Source organism: Cynocephalus volans, chromosome 3 (assembly GCF_027409185.1).
Source record: "Cynocephalus volans isolate mCynVol1 chromosome 3, mCynVol1.pri, whole genome shotgun sequence".
NCBI classification, from domain to species: Eukaryota; Metazoa; Chordata; class Mammalia; order Dermoptera; family Cynocephalidae; genus Cynocephalus; species Cynocephalus volans.
Window position 1 is genome coordinate 10,052,035 of NC_084462.1, and position 18,358 is coordinate 10,070,392.

Sequence of the window (18,358 nt, forward strand, 5' to 3'; positions counted from 1 at the left end):
CTCAAGTACTCATAGACGCACAAAATCATATTATCATCCACATATCAGTCATCCCTTGGTATCTTCAGGAGGCTGGTTCTGGAACCCTTCTACAGATACCAAAATCTGTGGATGCTCAAGTCCCTGATATAAAATGGTATAGTATTTGCATATAAGCTATGCAATCCTCCCATATACTTTAAATCATCTCTAGATTACTTATAATTCCTAATACAGCATAAATGCCATGTAAACTGTGATTATACTGTATTGTTTAGGGAATAATGACAAGAAAAAAAGTTTGTACATGTTCGGTGCAGGCCCAACCATCCTTCCCCCCCCCCCCCAAATATTTTTGATCCGTGATTGGTTGAATCTGAGGATACAGAACCCATGGATACAGAGGCCACATGTACAGGAGGTGCATTCAGACCCTCACTCTCTCTCTCTCTCCTTTTCTCTTTCTTCCTCTGTATCTCTCTCTCCCCTCCTTCTTTGTCTCTCTCTCTCTTCTTCTGTATCTCTCTTGTGTGTCTCTCTCTTCCTTTGCATCTCTCTCTCCATCTCTCCCTCCCTCTCTCTTTCTCTCTCTCCTCCACAGCATGCTGTTCAATGCCCACTCATGTACATGCACACTCTCCTCTCTCCCAAGCTGACAGACTCGCAGTATCACCAGCATGTAAGTGCCAGATGGACTTTATTCGCAGAGAGCAGCTGGGGTGAGAGAAGGTAAAGCACGTCACAAAGAGGGCAACGCCCCAGCATAGGGCTGGAAGAAAAAGGGCAGAGAGAGGCAGGCAGGAGTGAAAGCCAGCAAGAGACAAGAAGAGAAAGACAAGGGCAGGAGGAAAGGGACAAAGAGTCCAAGAGGCACACGGACAGGAGGCGGTGGCAAACCAGATGGTTTCGTGTATTTCACAACCATTTTCTGAGCACCTGCCACAGGCCAGGCATCACTCCAGTATGTGGGGCCCATCAGTGAACAGGAGGGACGAAGACCCCTGCCCTCTAGGAGCTCACAATACAAGCACGAGAAATAAATCACAGTTAGAAGAGGATGCGCGTCACAGATCAAAGGAACACAGAGTAGAGTGTGGGGTAGGAGTGGAGTGGTGGGGGCAGGTTGAAGTATTACATTGGGGGGTGACGGAAGGCCTCACTGGGGAGGTGAGACAGAAACATTGACCATATGCAGGAGGTAAGGGAATGAGCCCAGAGCATCTCAGGCAAAGGGACCGCAAATGCACAGGCCCTGGGGAAGATGATACAGATACGGAGACACAAGGTCTCAGAGACCCCTGCAGACCAAGGGAAGGATGCCGACGGCAGACAGGAGAGAGAGGAGGACGTAGAAGGGAAGATCACAAGAGATAGAGAGGAAAACAGACAGAGGAGAAATTAAAAGCCAGTAAGTGCAGGCCGAGGAGGTCTCGGCCTGTGGGATCCATTTTTTCTTCTGAGCCTCCCCAGGCCCTTCTCACTGTCCGCCCTTCTCTTCCGCCTTTCCCACCCCTTCAGCCTCCCCATCCTGCTGCTTCCAGGGTTGCCCCAAGAATCCCCTGACAGAGCTCACAGGGCTCCTCTTTCGGGGGTGAGGGTCCAGCAGCCCCCCCAGGAGAGCGTCTGCCGTGGGCGCCAGGCCAAACCAGGGCTGAGGACGGTCCTGGGGCTGGCCCGAGGCCTTCCAGATGAGGAAGTCCTCGTAGAAGGGGTCAGCCTCCACGAGGGGCTGGTCCCAGGGGAAGTAGCCAGTGAGGAGGCAGAAGATCAGGACCCCCAAAGCCCAAGCGTCCAGGGCAGGTTGGATGGGAAGGCCCTCGGGGAGGGGTGGGGGTACACAGAGCTCAGGGGCTGTGTAGGGGATGGGCGGCCCAGCCAGGCGGAGCAGGGTCCCTCGGGGCCGTGTGTGGCCAAAGTCGGTCAGCTTGACACGCTGGCAGGCCGGATCACACACCAGCACGTTCTCCGGCTTGAGGTCCCGGTAGACCAGGCCATGGGAGTGAATGTGCTCCAGGGCCGAGGCCAGCTGGGCTGCGCAGCGCTGGGCTGCGGGCTGTGGGAGGCCCACCTGCAGAGGACAGGGGGTCAGAGTCCACTTCCCGACCTGGCTGCGGGCTGGAAGGGCACCGAGATGATAGATCTTCTCCTCAGCCTGAGGAAGCAGGCTCAGGGAGAATTAAGGAGGCTAGTAAGAAGGACTTAAAATGGGTTGGCTCCAGTGAGGCCTAATGTGAGTCCTCATGAGGCCATCTGTGATTCCGTGAGGCCTATGAGTCTCTGTGAAGCCCAATGTGGCCCCGTGGGGCCTGCGAGCCCCTGGGAGGTCTTGTGTGACCCAAGAGGCCTGTCAGCGTGGTAAAGCCTAGCATCACCCAGTGAGGCCTGGTGAATCTCAGCAGGGTATAGTGTTAGTTCGGGGATGTCAATGAACTCCAAAGAGGTTTAACAATTCCACAAGTCCTATGGACCCAAAGAGGGGCATCTGGGGGACTAGGTAAGGTCCAGTGAGGCCTAATGCAGTGAATGTGATTCCTGAGGTCCAAGTTGTTCGGGGCATCTCTGTGAGGCTCTTGGAGGCATGCTCAGGGTCCACCTACCCACCTTGGGCTGGATGAAGGTGATGAGGTCTCCATGCAGAATGGGCTCTGTCAGGAAGCTGTAGGAGTTGGCTGACTCGATGCCAATGCCGTAGGCCACTACGATGGCCGAATGGGTACCCAGCGAGAGGCCCACACAAAACTCATACAGGAAGCCACGGAGGGAAGTGGAGGGCTTCGGGAGCTGCTTGAGTGCCAGGGGCGTGCCTAGGGGCAGCAGAGACAGATGTGGGAGGTGTGCAAGAGCCAGGGGTCACCTGGGCCAGCTGCCTGCTCCCCTGTGAGTACCCTCGCTGGCCTCTCAGCCTGGACTCTCCTCCCCATATCCTATCTCCACCTCCCCAAGTTCCCATTTCCCTACCAAGCCCACCTGAACAGCTTTACTAGTGGTTCTACTAATAATAGCGCTTAGTGAGTTTTTACTCTGCTTTCTCAGAAGTCGGCTGTCTTAGAGTAGATGGAGGGATACCATAAAAACTGAACTCAGAACCTCCAGTGACCTCATTTGGCTCCTGATGAAAGTACATCCACACGTGAGGCAAAAAGGCATGTTTGAGGCAGTTGGGGAAAAGATAACCTGCACTGGGTAATAGATCCAATTAAGGAATTACGAATTTTGTCATGTGTGGAAACGACTTCTTAGAATGTAAACTCCCCAAAGACAGCAACAGCTGGTTTCTTCGGTTTTTTAGCCATCAGCTTCCAGAGCCCAACTTTGCCCATCATGAGGCTGCGTGTGACTGAGGAAGGTCACCTCCTTACCTAAAATGCCAACGTTCCCCTTCCACTCTCCAGCTGAATGCGGCAGTGCCTTTTCTAAGTGTCTACAATGTCTTAGATTATTGCCCTAACAGCACACATTACCCTCTCTTTTAATGATCTCTGCACATCTGTGCTCCCCACTGTACCATGAGCTCCTCAAAGACTGTTATATTTTCCTGCACCCCCAGCTCAGGGACGGGCATTCAGAAGGCCTCAAAATGTACATTCAATGAAACCCAAGTGGATGAGGCCCCATTTATAATGCCTCTGTTCCCCCATTATTGGTCATGCCTCCATGTTCTACAAGGACCCAGGTCTGGATCTCTCTTTCTCTTTGCATCTCTCTGTTATGGGCTGAATTGTGTCCCCCGCCCAAATTCATATGTTGGAGTCCTAACCCCCAGTGCTGCAGAATGTGATCATATTGGGAGATAGGGTCTTTAAAGAGGTAAAATGAGTTCCTTAGAGTGGGCCCTAATCCAATTGACTGGTGTCCTTTTAAAAAGAGATTAGGACACAGATGCGCACAGAGGGAAGACCATGTAAAGACACAAAGAAAAGATGGCCATCTACAAACCAAAGGAAGAAACCAACCCTGTGACACCTTAACCTCAGCGTTCCAGCCTCCAGAACTATGAGAAAATGTATTTCTGTGGTTGAAGCCACCTGGTCTGTGGTACTTTGTTATGGCAGCCCTAGCAAATCAGTACACACTTTCTCTTCCCATGTATTCTGGGAGCTCCTTGAAGGCAGGGACTGGCTCAGATTCATCTCTGGGTCTCCAGAACCCCCCAGCACAGGGTTGAGCCCCTGGGTCACCTCAGAAGGTGTGTCTTGAACTGAGATTGACTCCAAGTTTTATCCATAGTATCCCGGTTTCATGCTTGGCAGAAAGGTGCCAGAGGACGGGGGGAGCTTGTCCTGCATACCCACTGTGTTGGTTTTGCTAAGTACTTGGCAGACAGCAGCATTCTGAATTATCCCACAGTGACCACTAAACCAGTCACATGTGGGGCCCACGAGGGTGGGGACACTGTTTTACCCACCATTGTTCCCAACAAGTAGAACAATCGATATATGCTCGGAGAATCAGCAGTTCTTTCAAGTGGGAATTGTTACCCACATTTTCAAAGGAGGAAGCCGAGGCTCGGAAAGGTTAAGGGAGTTCCCTCAAAACACACAGCTTGGAAGGGGCAGAGGTAAGACTTGATTCGGGTTTACCAGATTCCCAGCTTTGACTAACTTCCCCCTGGGTCCATCCCCAGCCCCCAGCTGTACCCCACGACCCCAGGCCCTGCTACCTTTCTGACGGTGGGTGACCAGCAGGACACGGCCAAAGCGGCCCTGGCCCAGGGGACGCACTTCCTCGTAGAGCTCATCCACCTCAGCTCGGACCAGGGTCTGGGCGCTCAGCGTCATCATGTCCTCCAGTGCCAGGGCGGCCTCCTGGCCCTGCTGAAGCTCCTCCGCGGTGAGGCCCCCTAGGCCTTCCTCACTTCCGTCCTCTGCAGCCCCCACCTCCACCGGCTCCTCATCTGACTGCTTACCGGGCATCTCTGCAAGGACAGGCACAGAGGGTGGCCCAGGGCTCAGATCTCAAGAGGCCTGGGGCCCAAGGGTGGATGGCTGGGGACCTGGACTCCTGGGTCTGAAGGAGGAGGAGCTGGGGATGGACTCCTGAGAATGTGAGGAGGGGTTGGGGGCTCATTGCCACTTCCCATTGTGACTCAGTCTCCCTCCTAGTGAAAGGTCTCTGAGGAGCGGGAGCCCAGTTGCTGGTGTGAGGTGGGGCGAAGCAAGAGTTCACAGATGTCCCCTGCCCCCACATCTCTGTGCCACCCAATGGACTAAGGGTGAAAGATGAACCATATAACTGGAGACACCCCCATCTTGTTTCCAAAGCAAACAGACTTGGGCCCTGGGGTTGGATGAGTAGCTTCTGTCTCCTAAGAGCAAACAGGTGCTCTCTGCCCCCAAGGGCTGGTAGGGTGGGGCTTTGCAAAGAGGGCCTGGGACACATGGGTCCTCCATGGGAGCAAGCACTTGGGATCAGTCCCAGGCCTGCAGTATAACTCTCACAGCCCAGCCCTCCTCCTTCAGGGGTCCAGACCCCCAGCTCACCCTTCTCCTGGAACCTCAAACAACTCACACAACTAGGGACCCCGCGTTTTGTTCCCCTGACATTCAACCACTCTACAGCCTCAAGGTGCAACCTGTGCTTCTCTGAGGGACGCCAGGACTCTGGCCACCTGACTGTCTCTACTCTTAGGCGCTACCCACCTCAGGCCATTTAACCTCGCTCTCCACCTAACCAGGGCTCAGACCTCCAACCTCACCTTCTCCAAGGCTTGCCCGACTCTTCGGCTGCCTGCTGTGGTCAGTGCCCGGCACTTAGAGCCCATGCCAGCAGGAGCCTGCCCAGGAGCAAGACCCCGCCCCCACCTTGGGGGTCGTAAGTCCCGCCCCCGGCCCCGCCCCAGCCCTGCACCTTCTGCCCCGACTGTGAGCAGAGCGACATCGTGCGTTGACTCCTAGAACTGTCTGTGGTTACACAAATGCACTGGACCCAGGAGCTCAGCCCTCTTCCCGCTGACTCAGGAGTCCAGGCCATTTGAAGTTTGCAGGCACTGAATATAGACCTCCCCTCCCCCACAGGGTCCCTCTCTTCCCAGTTGCTGCACCACCTGCTTCTCTCCTTCCCCCCCAAGCCTGAGGTCATCTCTCACTGCATCATTCTGGAATCTCATTGTCTCATCCTTTCCCCAAACAGGACCCCAGTGTCTGGTCCCCTGGACACCCCTTTCCTAACACTTGTGTCTGACCTGTCAATGGAACATTGATGGGGGCAGCTGGGTTGGGTCAAGGCAGGGGAGGGTTAGATAAATGATTTCATCTTCTACAAGGGGACCAGACTCCTGGGTCTAAAGGAGGGGGAGGGGCTGGGATTCTGGACTCCTGGGTCTAAGGGAGGCTGGGGGTCCTCCTGAATACCGAGAGAAGAATAACAATAGAAATAATATGAACAAGTACAGTAGGAATAAGAACCACCCAGCACTTCTCTGCTATATGCACAGGGGGATTAAGTCACTCCCTAAAGTCCCCCAGCCCTGGCCTGCAGTGGAACTTTGTATGGGTTCCCTCCTTTTTCTGGGACAGCTGCACCTACCCAGTAGGTTTATAGCACCATGACCGATGTGAACTCACTTTATTAATTGAAATAAAAATTTTATTTTGGAATAATTTTAGATTTACAGAACAGTTGTAAAAATCGTTTAGGGAGTTCCTGTGTATCCCTCGCCCATCTTCCCCCACAGTTAGCATCTCACACACCTGACCGTACGTTGGTCAAAACTAAGTTGTTAACAAGTAGCCAAACACCAGACCGTTCCTATTTCACCAGCACTTCCACTAATATCCTTTTTCTGTCCCAGGATCCAGTCCAGAATACCATGTTGAATTTAGTTAGTACACTTTTAAATCGAGAAAGCATAAATTCCTGTGGGCGAAACAGTGCAGTTCCTGACCCTCCACTGGTGGCTGGGGTCACAGAATCAGGTCCACTTGGCCATCATCCTACAGACAGGAACCATCACAAGTGAGGGGTCCATGTGCTATAAGGGAAGTGGCATGGGACAATAGGACACCCAGGCCAGCTCGGGTGAATAACGAGATCCATTAGAACTAGTCCTAGCTCTTACGATTGACAGGTCTGAGGAAAACAGACGAGATGGAGCTTGGACAATCACAGATCATGGTTTTCTGTGCTTTGTGGGACCAGAGCCTGGAAAGATCTAGAAATGAAAGAGACTAGGCCCATCCCGAAAAAGATAGAAACATAGATTGCTCTGATACAAGCTCTTGAGAAGGTCAGACAGAGCTGGGGGTTGGGGCCACTTTCTGGCATCACAGGGCTGATGGGAATGTGCTCTTGGTAGAGGCCACAAGACATGCAAAAAAATCTGCCATCAGCAAAGTGTGTGTGTGTGTGTGTGTGTGTGTGTGTGTGTGTGTGTGTGCGCGCACACGTGCATGTGTAGATTTAGGTCTAGAGTGGATGAGTCACTCCTATAATGTCACCCAGAGCCCAGAGAGATGGGAGAGGTGAAGGGTGAGATTTACATAGTGTCAGATCCTGCAATTTAGATTTTGTGCCATGGACAGTGAGAGCTACCCTAGGTCTTAGAGGAGAGGAGTAATCCCATTGGAACTCCAAGATAAACATTGAACATGTCCCCACAGTACAGAAACTCTCTATAGGGGGAACAATGCCTTCCTTCAAGAAGACACACTTAGGACAGAGGGAAGAGGAAGGGTCCTTGATGGAGGATAGGACTCCTGGGCCTGAGGAAGGAGGGGCTGGGGGCCTGGACTCCTGAGTCCTCAGCTGGGAGAGAGTCCAGCCTTCAGCAGGGAGAGGTGCAGTGTGTGTCCTCTCTGTCCTCCTGGGAGCAGCTGTCTCCCCATCCAGGTGGCCATGGGGACTGGGGGGGGGGGCCTTTGGCCCAGGCTCTGGCCACCCGTCTCAGTCACCTGGTCAGGGAGTTCCCCCATCTGTCCCCATCCTCCCGCCACCTTTGTCATCCTCCTCCTCATCTGTCCACTCCTCCAAGCTCGATCCTCCCTCTTCCCCCTCCTCCTCATCCTCATAGGACACACTCCCCAAACCCCCAAGTCCCTCTCTGTTCTCCTCCAACCCCCAGTCATCCCCCAGGAAGTCCAGGACAGCCAGTGGGGGGCTCCTAGTCTCAGGATCCAGGTCCAGAAGCCCCTGGAGCAAGGCCAGAGCTGGGGATGCAAACTGGTCCCAGGGTGGTGGTGGCCGAGATGGCTGGGGCTTGGTGGTTATCCAGCTGGCAAAGGCTTCAAATTCGGGGTCAGGGGCCAGTGCCACATCCCAAGGGAAACAGGCGGTGGCAGCGCAGAAGAGAAGCACTCCTAGGCCCCAGGAATCCATGGCTGGCCGCAGGGGCAGGGTGTTGGGTGGCAGCAGGAGGCAGAGTTCTGGTGGCGCTGTGGGCAGTGGCACTGGTGGGGTAGGGGTTGGGCTGCCCTCTGGCCTGGTCAGACCCAGGTCACCTAGGGCCACATGGCTGCAGACAGGGTCGAAGACCAGCACATTGTCTGGCTTGACATCTGCATGAACTAGTCCCCGGCTGTGGAGGAAGTCCAGGGCTCCAGCCAGTTGGGCCACCACCCGCTTCACCAGTAGCTCTGGGAGGCCCTGAGGTCAAGGAAAGAGAAGAAGGTCAGGATGTCTCAGTTATCTCTTAATCACCCTGAAAGGCTCTAGATTCCTAATCCTTAAAGGTTCTGACTCTTGGGGTTCGAGAATCTAGAACACCAGGCCAGCGGCTACCTCCAGTGTTCATATGACACCCTCCCAAAGACTTTCTCCAGGTCATCCTCAGCCACAACCGGCACCCATATCTTACTCCCCTAGACCAAATCCCAGATGTTTTTTCCCACTGAAACTGCAATTCTAACCAGAAGCTCTTTCTTTTAGCTTCTTTCAAAGATTCTCCTAACCCTAACGCTCAAACCCACTCAGAACATTTCTTATACATTTCCTCTAAACTGACCACCAAGATTCTCTCCGGTGAGAACTCAGACTTAACTCTAATCTTAGTCCAGTACTAGTTTAGATTTCATCTCTAACTCAGACCCTGTTCTAACGTGCCCAGTTTACTTCATCAAACAATTGATTAAATCTATCCATTCAGCTAGCTAGCTGGCCAGCCAGCAATCCATCCGTGAAACTAGTCGTCCAGCAAATAGCACTCAACAATGTATCCACCCAACATCCATTCCACCAGTCGGTCAGCAATCCAATAATTTATTCAATTACTTAATATCCAACATCCATTTGTTTATCTTTCCTTGCTTCTTTTCATCATCCACCCATCCATCCTTCCATCCACCTATCCATCCGCTCATACTTCCATACTTCCACTCATCCATGCAATCCATCCACCCATCCTTCCATCCACCCATCCATCTGCTCATACTTCCATACTTCCACTCATCCATGCAATCCATCCACCCATCCATCTGCTCATACTTCCATACTTCCACTCATCCATGCAATCCATCCACCCATCCATCCGCTCATACTTCCATACTTCTGCTCATCCATGCAATCCATCCACCCATCCTTCCATCCACCCATCCTTCCATCCACCCATTCATCCGCTCATACTTCCATACTTCCACTCATCCATGCAATCCATCCACCCATCCGTCCATCCACCCATCCATCCACTCATACTTCCATACTTCCACTCATCCATGCAATCCATCCACCCATCTTTCCATCCACCCATCCATCCGCTCATACTTCCATACTTCTACTCATCCATGCAACCCATCCACCCATCTTTCCATCCACCTGTCCATCCACTCTACTTCCATACTTCCACTCATCGATGCAATCCATCCACCCATCTTTCCATCCACCCGTCCATCCGCTCTACTTCCATACTTCCACTCATCCATGCAATCCATCCACCCATCTTTCCATCCACCCATCCATCCGCTCATACTTTCATACTTCCACTCATCCATGCAATCCATCCACCCATCCTTCCATCCACCCACCCTTCCATCCACCCATTCATCCGCTCATACTTCCATACTTCCACTCATCCATGCAATCCATCCACCCATCCATCTGCTCATACTTCCATACTTCCACTCATCCATGCAATCCATCCACCCATCCATCCGCTCATACTTCCATACTTCTGCTCATCCATGCAATCCATCCACCCATCCTTCCATCCACCCATCCTTCCATCCACCCATTCATCCGCTCATACTTCCATACTTCCACTCATCCATGCAATCCATCCACCCATCCGTCCATCCACCCATCCATCCACTCATACTTCCATACTTCCACTCATCCATGCAATCCATCCACCCATCTTTCCATCCACCCATCCATCCGCTCATACTTCCATACTTCTACTCATCCATGCAACCCATCCACCCATCTTTCCATCCACCTGTCCATCCACTCTACTTCCATACTTCCACTCATCGATGCAATCCATCCACCCATCTTTCCATCCACCCGTCCATCCGCTCTACTTCCATACTTCCACTCATCCATGCAATCCATCCACCCATCTTTCCATCCACCCATCCATCCGCTCATACTTTCATACTTCCACTCATCCATGCAATCCATCCACCCATCCTTCCATCCACCCACCCTTCCATCCACCCATTCATCCGCTCATACTTCCATACTTCCACTCATCCATGCAATCCATCCACCCATCTTTCCATCCACCCATCCATCCGCTCATACTTCCATACTTCTACTCATCCATGCAACCCATCCACCCATCTTTCCATCCACCTGTCCATCCACTCTACTTCCATACTTCCACTCATCGATGCAATCCATCCACCCATCTTTCCATCCACCCGTCCATCCGCTCTACTTCCATACTTCCACTCATCCATGCAATCCATCCACCCATCTTTCCATCCACCCATCCATCCGCTCATACTTTCATACTTCCACTCATCCATGCAATCCATCCACCCATCCTTCCATCCACCCACCCTTCCATCCACCCATTCATCCGCTCTACTTCCATACTTCCACTCATCCATGCAATCCATCCACCCATCTTTCCTTCTATCCATTTATCTATCCCTCCATCCATCCTCCGTCCTTCCTTCCTTCTTTCCTTCCCCTTCCTTCCATTTATCTCCAATCCCATCTCAAACCCAAAGTCTATTCCTAAAAATATCTTCCCTTTTAATCTTCAAACTGAAGAGGCTCTAGAATCTCATGGATTCAGTCCCGACCTGGTCTCCTTTCTAGAGGAAACCCCATGACAGCCCATCTCCAACTCAATCTGTATACCCATTCTCAACCATCTTTGACTCCCTCTGCAACCCCACCCATGCTTTTCTCCATGTGCACTACCAGCCTAACTCAACCCACCAAACTCCATCTATGCGCACATCCCTAATCCCAATGCCAACTAAAGTCCCAACTCTGTGTCCATCCTCATCCCCCTCATCATCCTCAATCCATCCTCAACCCCAGTCCCAGCTCTCTGCCCATCCAAGCTTGTTTGGATAATTGAATGGATTAAGGTTGGTTGGGGTCAGGCATGGAACTGCATTGAGAATTAGAAATGGGAGGTCATTCAGGGCTCAGGGCAGAGCTGGGTTGGGTACTGATTTGGGGGTCAGGGTTGGAGATAGAAATGAGGTTTGGAGGGGCTGGCCCGTGGCTCACTTGGGAGAGCGAGGTGCTGACAACACCAAGTCAAGGGTTAAGATCCCCTCACTGGTCATCTTTAAAAAAAAAAAAAGAAGAAATGAGGTTTGGGACAGAGTTAGATCTGTAATAAGCAGTCCTAACTTTTGTCTCCTGCCTGCCTCACCCTTTCCTGAAGCATCCCGCTGAGATCCCCACAGGGCGCATATTCCTGGGCGAAGACAAAGTGTCGGGGGGTTTGCAGGGGTCCTGCCAGAGTCTGCAGCAGGCCTGGATGTGAGGAGACGCAGCGGCCCACACAGAACTCTCTCAGGAAGGTGGTTTTCAGGACTGAGTCCCGACGTAGGAGCTTCAGAGCCACAGCTGGACCTGCCAGGGAGATGGGGTCAGAGGGGAACTCAGGGGGCTCTGGTCTTGCTGTGGGACCTTACACAAGCTGCTTAACCTCTCTGAGCCTCGACTTCTCATGGGCAAAATAAGTTTCTCCATCTGTGAAGTGTAGGTTGGAGCAGAGCTTCCCTGAGGACCCTTCCTGCTCTGCGTCAGTCTGCTGAGGCCTTGCACAACTGCCTGACCCTCTCTGGGCCTCAGTTTCCTCGCATAAGGTAGGGGACGTGGTGGTGACTTGGGTTCCAATCCAAGTTGCACTCCTGCCTTGCTGTGGGATCTGAGGCAAGCCACTCACTCTCCCCGGGTGACCTCTGTTTCTTAGAAGATCACAGAACTCAACTTTCTGAGAGTCCCCATCAAGAACGGTCCCCAACAGCTCCCTGTCTGGGTGGCTTCTCAGAACCCATGTTATAGGGAAGTTTGGGAGTCTACCCTTGGGTGGGTGCACTCACCCCCTCGGCGAGGCTGGGCGAGGAGCACACGGCCATAGGAGCCAGAGCCCAGCTTTCGGATGAGGCGATACTGGGTGCGCAGACTCCTCAATGGTGTCACCCTGGTGGCTGTCAGCTCCACCAGCCGTTGGAGGGCCGTGGCTGTGTCCTCCTGCAGGAGAGGGGGAGGGGTGAGGAGGTGGTGAGTCTGGGGTCTACTGAGAGCAGCAGGGGAGGGAGGTTGGAGGTCCAGCCCAGGGGCAGAGGTGTGCGTGTGGGAAGACATGACAAGGGTCACTGTCCCCAGAGAGAAGGATGAGTCACAATGACTAAACTAGTCTTGGGCCACCTGTTTTTCTGTCCTGGCAGGGTTAGGGTCATTGTCTCAGGGGCCCCACCTGCACCCATCATGAGAGTGGACCAGAAGCCCCAGCCCCAACGGGGGCTGCATCCTCAGTGCACACCCCCTTCCCGTCTCTGTCTCCTTTATCCTCTCTCCTGTGTGTCCAGTTCTTGTTTCTGAGTCCATTTCTCTGGGGTCCTCAGTCTTGCTGTGTCTTTTCGGGTCTGCATTATTCTCTCTCCCTATGTCTGGGTCTCTGGGGTCTCTCTGTTTCCCTTTTTTCTGTTTCTCTCCCTCTGGCTCTCTGTGTCACTTCTCTGCTCCTCTCGGTCTCTCTCTCTCTTCCTTCCTTGTCTCCCGTCTCTCACCTCTGGGTCTCCATCCTCGGGGATCTTGGAGGCCCTTAGCTCCATCTCAGGGTCACCTGGTGTCAGCTGGCCCTTGGGAAGGCACCCCTTGTCTGAGCTCCCCCCAAAGCAACCAGTTCCCTACCCACCCCCGCCCCCTGCCCCAACAGGTCCTTGCCACGAAGAGCCAAAGTCTGGGAGCTCGTCTGAAGGGGTCAGCCTCAGTCTCACGCTGTGTCTGTCTGAAGCTGCCTCACTCAAAAGATTTCTCTGACCTTCTCCACCTCTTTCTGTCACCCTCTGGGTATGTGTCCCTCTCTGTATTTCCCTGTTTATTTATTTTCCTTCCTCACACCCTCTCTCCCCTGCCTTTAACCTCTCAGTCTTTCCTTCTATATGAATACCTTTCTCTCAATCTCTCTCTCCTTTCTCTGTGTCTCTCAGTCTGTCTCTCTCCTCTCTGTCTCTTTGTGTGTCTTTCTCTCTTCTTTTCTCTCTCCTTCTCTCCCTCTCAATCTTTCTCCTCTCTGTCTCTCTTTTCTTCTATATGAATATCTCTCTCCTCTCTCTGTCTGTCTCTCTGTCTCTCTGCACCACCCACCCTGTTGCTGCCTCTATATCACCCTGTGTCTCCGGCGTAGGCGTCGCTCTTCCTGTCCTGTCTCTGTTGGTGCCCGGCCCCTGTCCCTTGTCCCCACACTCTTCCCACTGTCTGGCCACTGAGTCTACTGGGGTGCCCCCACACTATGTTTTCTGCCTTCCCCCATCTTTCTGCCTGTTTCCTCCTCTCTCTCTGGCCCTGTCTGGGTGGCTCTGCTCCTCTCCCCAGTGTCTCTGCGTCTCTCTCTGCTCCTTTCTTTGTTCCCAACGCTCTCTCTTAGAGCCTTTTGTCCCTCCCTTTCTCTGGGCCCCGGGACAGGGGTGTGTGTGACAGCTCAGACACAGAAACATCCTGTCCCCCCACACCCCTCCCTCACCCCTTCTGAGCCATCCCCCCTCCCTCCCCCTTCCAAACTTAGACCAGCTTGGCCTCTGGGCTCTGGTCCCAGGACAGAGGGGACAAAACATATTGTGAACCCCCAAGGGCCAGGCCTGAGTAATAGGAAAAAGGTGGGACAGACCCCTCCACTCACCTTAGCTGGGATGACAGACCCAGAGCTCAGTGCCTTCTGCCTCCATCCAGGTGCTGGGAGGGCTGGTGTCCAAAACCAGGGGGACTGTTCCCAAAGCCTAGTTGCTTAATACCAAGAATTCTGGCCCCAGCTCCTCCTCCCTAAGACCCAGAACCCCAGCCCTCTCCTCCCTCAAATCAAGACTCCTGCACCCACATCCTCCTCTTCCAGACCCAGGAGACCAGGCCCCCAGTCCCTTCTCCCACAAGACTCACAAGCTCAAATAGCTGGGAGAGGCCCTGGGGAAAGAGGTGCTCTCCTGCCCTCAACACCTGTCCTGAGCCTGGCTCTGTGCAGGGGGACTTTACAGTGGATCCTTCCAGCAGCTGCCCAAAGGTTCAGGATTTATCCCCAGTTTACAGAGCAGGAAACTGAGGTTCCGAGGGGCGGATTACCTAACACAAGGTTAGAAGTGGACTGGGACCTGGGCCAGGTCTGTGTGACTCACAGCCCTGATGCCTGCTCCACTCGAGTTTCCACTACTACTACAACCTTGCTATTAATAAAAACACAGCAGCAACACTTACTCAGAGGCTCTGGAAGGATCCACAGGAAACTGGCTGTGGTGGTTGTCCCTGGGGAGCTGGGTGGGTCTGGAGTCGGGGCAGAGAGGTGGTAGAACTTCCTTTACTCTTTGACTTGTCTAAGGTTTGATTGGGAAAAGTTGTAATTTCACAGAAAAGTAGAAAGAACGCTGTCATGAATACCCTTCGGCCCATGGACTAGACCTCAGAAGTGTTGTCATATTCGCTTGATCTTTTTTCCATGGGGGCACAGATTATTTTAAAATAAATAATGTATTGAAATCTTTTGTGCGTGGAGATGATATGCTGTCTGGTGTTTGCTTTAAAATACTCCAGTGAAAGAAAATAGAAGTATGTGTGTAGGGGTTAGATGGGGGGGCAGGGAACGGAGAGACAGTGTTACTAATCAGGAACGAGGGGTTCATTTTACTTCTCTTGCTATTTTTGGTTATGCTTAAAGTTTTCCCTCATAAAAAGCTAAAAGTCATAAAGTAAGCTACAGGCATCATGATAAATTGTGCCCAAACACTAAGGTGTCCATCCCTATAAAAGAAAAGAAAATTTCCAGTTAACAACAATTCCTTAAAATTAGCTAATAACTAGTTTGCATCCAATTTCTCCCAGTTTTTTCAAAAAAGTCCTTTATTTGCATTAGTTGGGTCAGGAATCATTATCTGTACATGGCTTTCAGGAAACTTCTTATCAGTGTGCCTTTTGTATTATTTGGATATTTCCCAAGAGCATGTGTTACTAATTCAAAGGTTTATAATGAAATAAATAATGCAATGATGACTATTTACTGGATGCTTACTGGGTGCTAGGCCCTAGGTTCTCTCTCTCTCTCCCTTTCTTAATTTATTCACCTAAAGCTTTGTGGAGTCCTCCCAACAAACCTTGGGTGAGTAGAATGATGGTTTCCAATTTATCAATGGGGAAACTGAGGCATGAAGAAGCAGAGCCATTGGCCATAGAGACACGGCCAGTGAGAGGCAGAGTTGGGACTCCATGAGGGTCTGGGGATTTCAGGCTGCTCTTTGTCTCCAGCCCAGCAGCTTCTGTGAGACAGACCTCGGGTGACTGATTCAAGCTGAGTTCCTCCACTGGGGACTGGCGTTGGCTGTGCATGTGCAGGAGGCTTTAGGGAATGCAGAAGCAGCTGCTCCTCTAGAGCTGAAAGGTCAGGCTAGAGAGCCAGCCACCTGGGTCCCCTGGGAAGAGAGTGAGAGGGGACGTTGCAGGCCTTCAGCCTCCCCAGCCCTCCCCCAGAAGCTCCCTGATGATCCAGGGAGCTTTGCACCTCCCCATTTAGCAACACCACTTTGAGGGGTCACCCAGAGTGACCTCGGCACACAGGTGTGGGCGGGCGGGGGAGGTTTCAGTCCTGGCCATAGGGTACACACAGGCGTGCGCACGTGCACAAACACACCCCTCTTTAAAGCTGGCCTCTGGGCCACCTGCCTCCCTCCTTCTATGCCTCCTGCCTTCTAGCCCCCAAGGGCTTGTCCTGTGACCCTCTCCTGGTTTTGTCCCCTCTTGGCCAAGTGAGTGCACACTGACAAGAGTCCAACTGCCTCTGTGCCTCAGTTTCCCCTTATATGAAATGAAGGTAATCACAGCTTCTACCCAGAGCATTATTGTTAAAGAAACATTTATTATTTATAATGCATAATATAATATACATCACAATGATATTATATCTAATATAATTATATTAGATTTTATATATACTACCACACATTATATGTTAAATTATATGTACTATAGTATATGCCTTATGTATAATATAGATTATGTATACAGTATATATTTTAATGAATAAAATACATAAATATAACTATAAATTTAACGAATAAAACATGTACTGAAAGGTCATGTAGGGCCAGCCCGTGGCTCACTCGGGAGAGTGAGGTGCTGATAACACCAAGGCCACGGGTTCGGATCCTACATAGGGATGGCCGGTTGGCTCACTGGCTGAGCGTGGTGCTGACAACACCAAGCCAAGGGTTGAGATTCCCTTACCGGTCGTCTTTAAAAAAAAAAAAAAAAAGATCCTGTAAAAGATTAATTTACCCTTCAACGATTGTGCAGTTGACAGCTTAACCCACCCTCCCTCTCATCGCATCCTCAGGGCAAAAATAAATAAATAAATAAATAAATAAAAAGATAAAGAAAAGGAAAGAAGTTGTAACATTAAATTGATTCGAGTGGTTCTAGGAAGAATAAGATTACAAACTAGTAAATCAAAATCTGGGCCTTTCACAATCATCCCAGTGCAGTCAACCAACCTTTGCAATGAAAGCTGAGCTGCCTCCACTCTTGTTTTTGAAACGGTGTAGAAATGCTATTTTCTCTCTATTGCACCTGACACCCCTTTGTTCATATGTACGTTGAAATACTGTCAAATAAATTAATGGATGAAAACATGAACCATAACGCTGAGTATAGAGTGAATGCTTAATAATGTTATTGTTCTTATTACTAACAAATACTCTTATGGCAGTGACTACGGGTCAGACACTGCTTTGGGGCTTCACATACCCATCTCATTTAATCTTCACGATCTATGTTATTTTCTGAGCACAGATGGGCCACGTGTGCCAACTCTTATCATCTCTGACCAGCTCACACACAGCACAAAACTTTGCTGTGATTCTCCATGCAATGACATATTTTATGTATACACACACCAAAAATATCCCCCCCAAAAGAATGAGCGTCAACAGTATAATGAGTATCCACATATCCACTGTCCTTTTTTTTTTTTTTTTGTCATTTTCGTGACCGGCGCTCAGCCAGTGAGCGCACCCGCCATTCCTATACAGGATCCGAACCCGCAGCGGGAGCGTCGCTGCGCTCCCAGCGCCGCACTCTCCCGAGTGCGCCACGGGCTCGGCCCCCACTGTCCTTTTAAAGAAATATAACTTCCCAAATATAGTCAGAATTCTTCGTGTACTACCCTCCCCAAATCCTTTCCTTTCCTCCCAGAAGTAACCTCTATCCCCAATGAAGTGTTTGTTATTCTTTGATTAAGAATAAAATTTGCTACATATGTATAAATCCACAACTGCTATAGAGTATCTCTTTGCATGTTTTTAATGTTGTATAAATAGTCTGTGACCTTCTGTACTTTGCTTTTGTACCCAGCAGCTTAATACTATGTTTGTGAGTTTCCCCTCTGCTGTTACAGGTAGCTTAGGTTCTTCCCTTTGCAAAGATATTTAATGTTGTAGTGCAAGGACATGCTGTCTGATAGATCCATTCTTCTGATGATGGACATTTTAGGTTCCTCCAATATTGTGCTCTTACAACCAGGGGTGCAAAGAATATTCTTATACATGTTGCCTTGCTAAATGGCACATTTTCTCTGGGGGCATCAGCTTTGAAGTGAAACTCCTGGGTCGAAAGATAGGAGAATGTGTAGCTTTCTTAGGTATTGCCACACTGTTCTCCAGGGTGGTACCTGGCGTTGGCTTTTTATTTTATTTTATTTTTACTTCATAGATCCCTTTGAGAATCTGAAGAAAGCTAGAGTGAGTAGCAATGTGTGATACAGAAGCCACTCGCTACGTGT

The 18,358-nt window shown here is 51.1% G+C and overlaps 2 protein-coding genes across 3 annotated transcripts; both read right to left on the reverse strand.

Annotated features, from left to right (window-relative positions):
• Positions 1-659: 659 nt before the first annotated feature.
• Positions 660-5,763, reverse strand: SBK2 (SH3 domain binding kinase family member 2). Of its 2 annotated transcripts, none has more exons than XM_063089615.1 (4): positions 5,675-5,763; positions 4,640-4,894; positions 2,581-2,783; positions 660-2,047 (listed from the first exon to the last, which is right to left on the reverse strand). In XM_063089615.1, the coding sequence occupies exons 2-4, from the start codon at positions 4,890-4,892 to the stop codon at positions 1,457-1,459; spliced, it is 1,047 nt and encodes a 348-aa protein (XP_062945685.1). In that variant the 5' UTR covers positions 4,893-4,894; positions 5,675-5,763; the 3' UTR covers positions 660-1,456. The 2 variants fall into 2 exon arrangements, with proteins under 2 accessions (XP_062945685.1, XP_062945687.1); XM_063089617.1 differs by having other exon boundaries at positions 5,619-5,711.
• A 779-nt stretch (positions 5,764-6,542) lies between these two features.
• Positions 6,543-14,011, reverse strand: SBK3 (SH3 domain binding kinase family member 3). Its single transcript, XM_063088594.1, has 4 exons — positions 13,113-14,011; positions 12,423-12,573; positions 11,747-11,949; positions 6,543-8,559 (listed from the first exon to the last, which is right to left on the reverse strand). Exons 1-4 carry the CDS (start codon positions 13,155-13,157, stop codon positions 7,873-7,875), a joined length of 1,086 nt encoding a protein of 361 aa, XP_062944664.1. The 5' UTR covers positions 13,158-14,011; the 3' UTR covers positions 6,543-7,872.
• Positions 14,012-18,358: the final 4,347 nt, after the last annotated feature.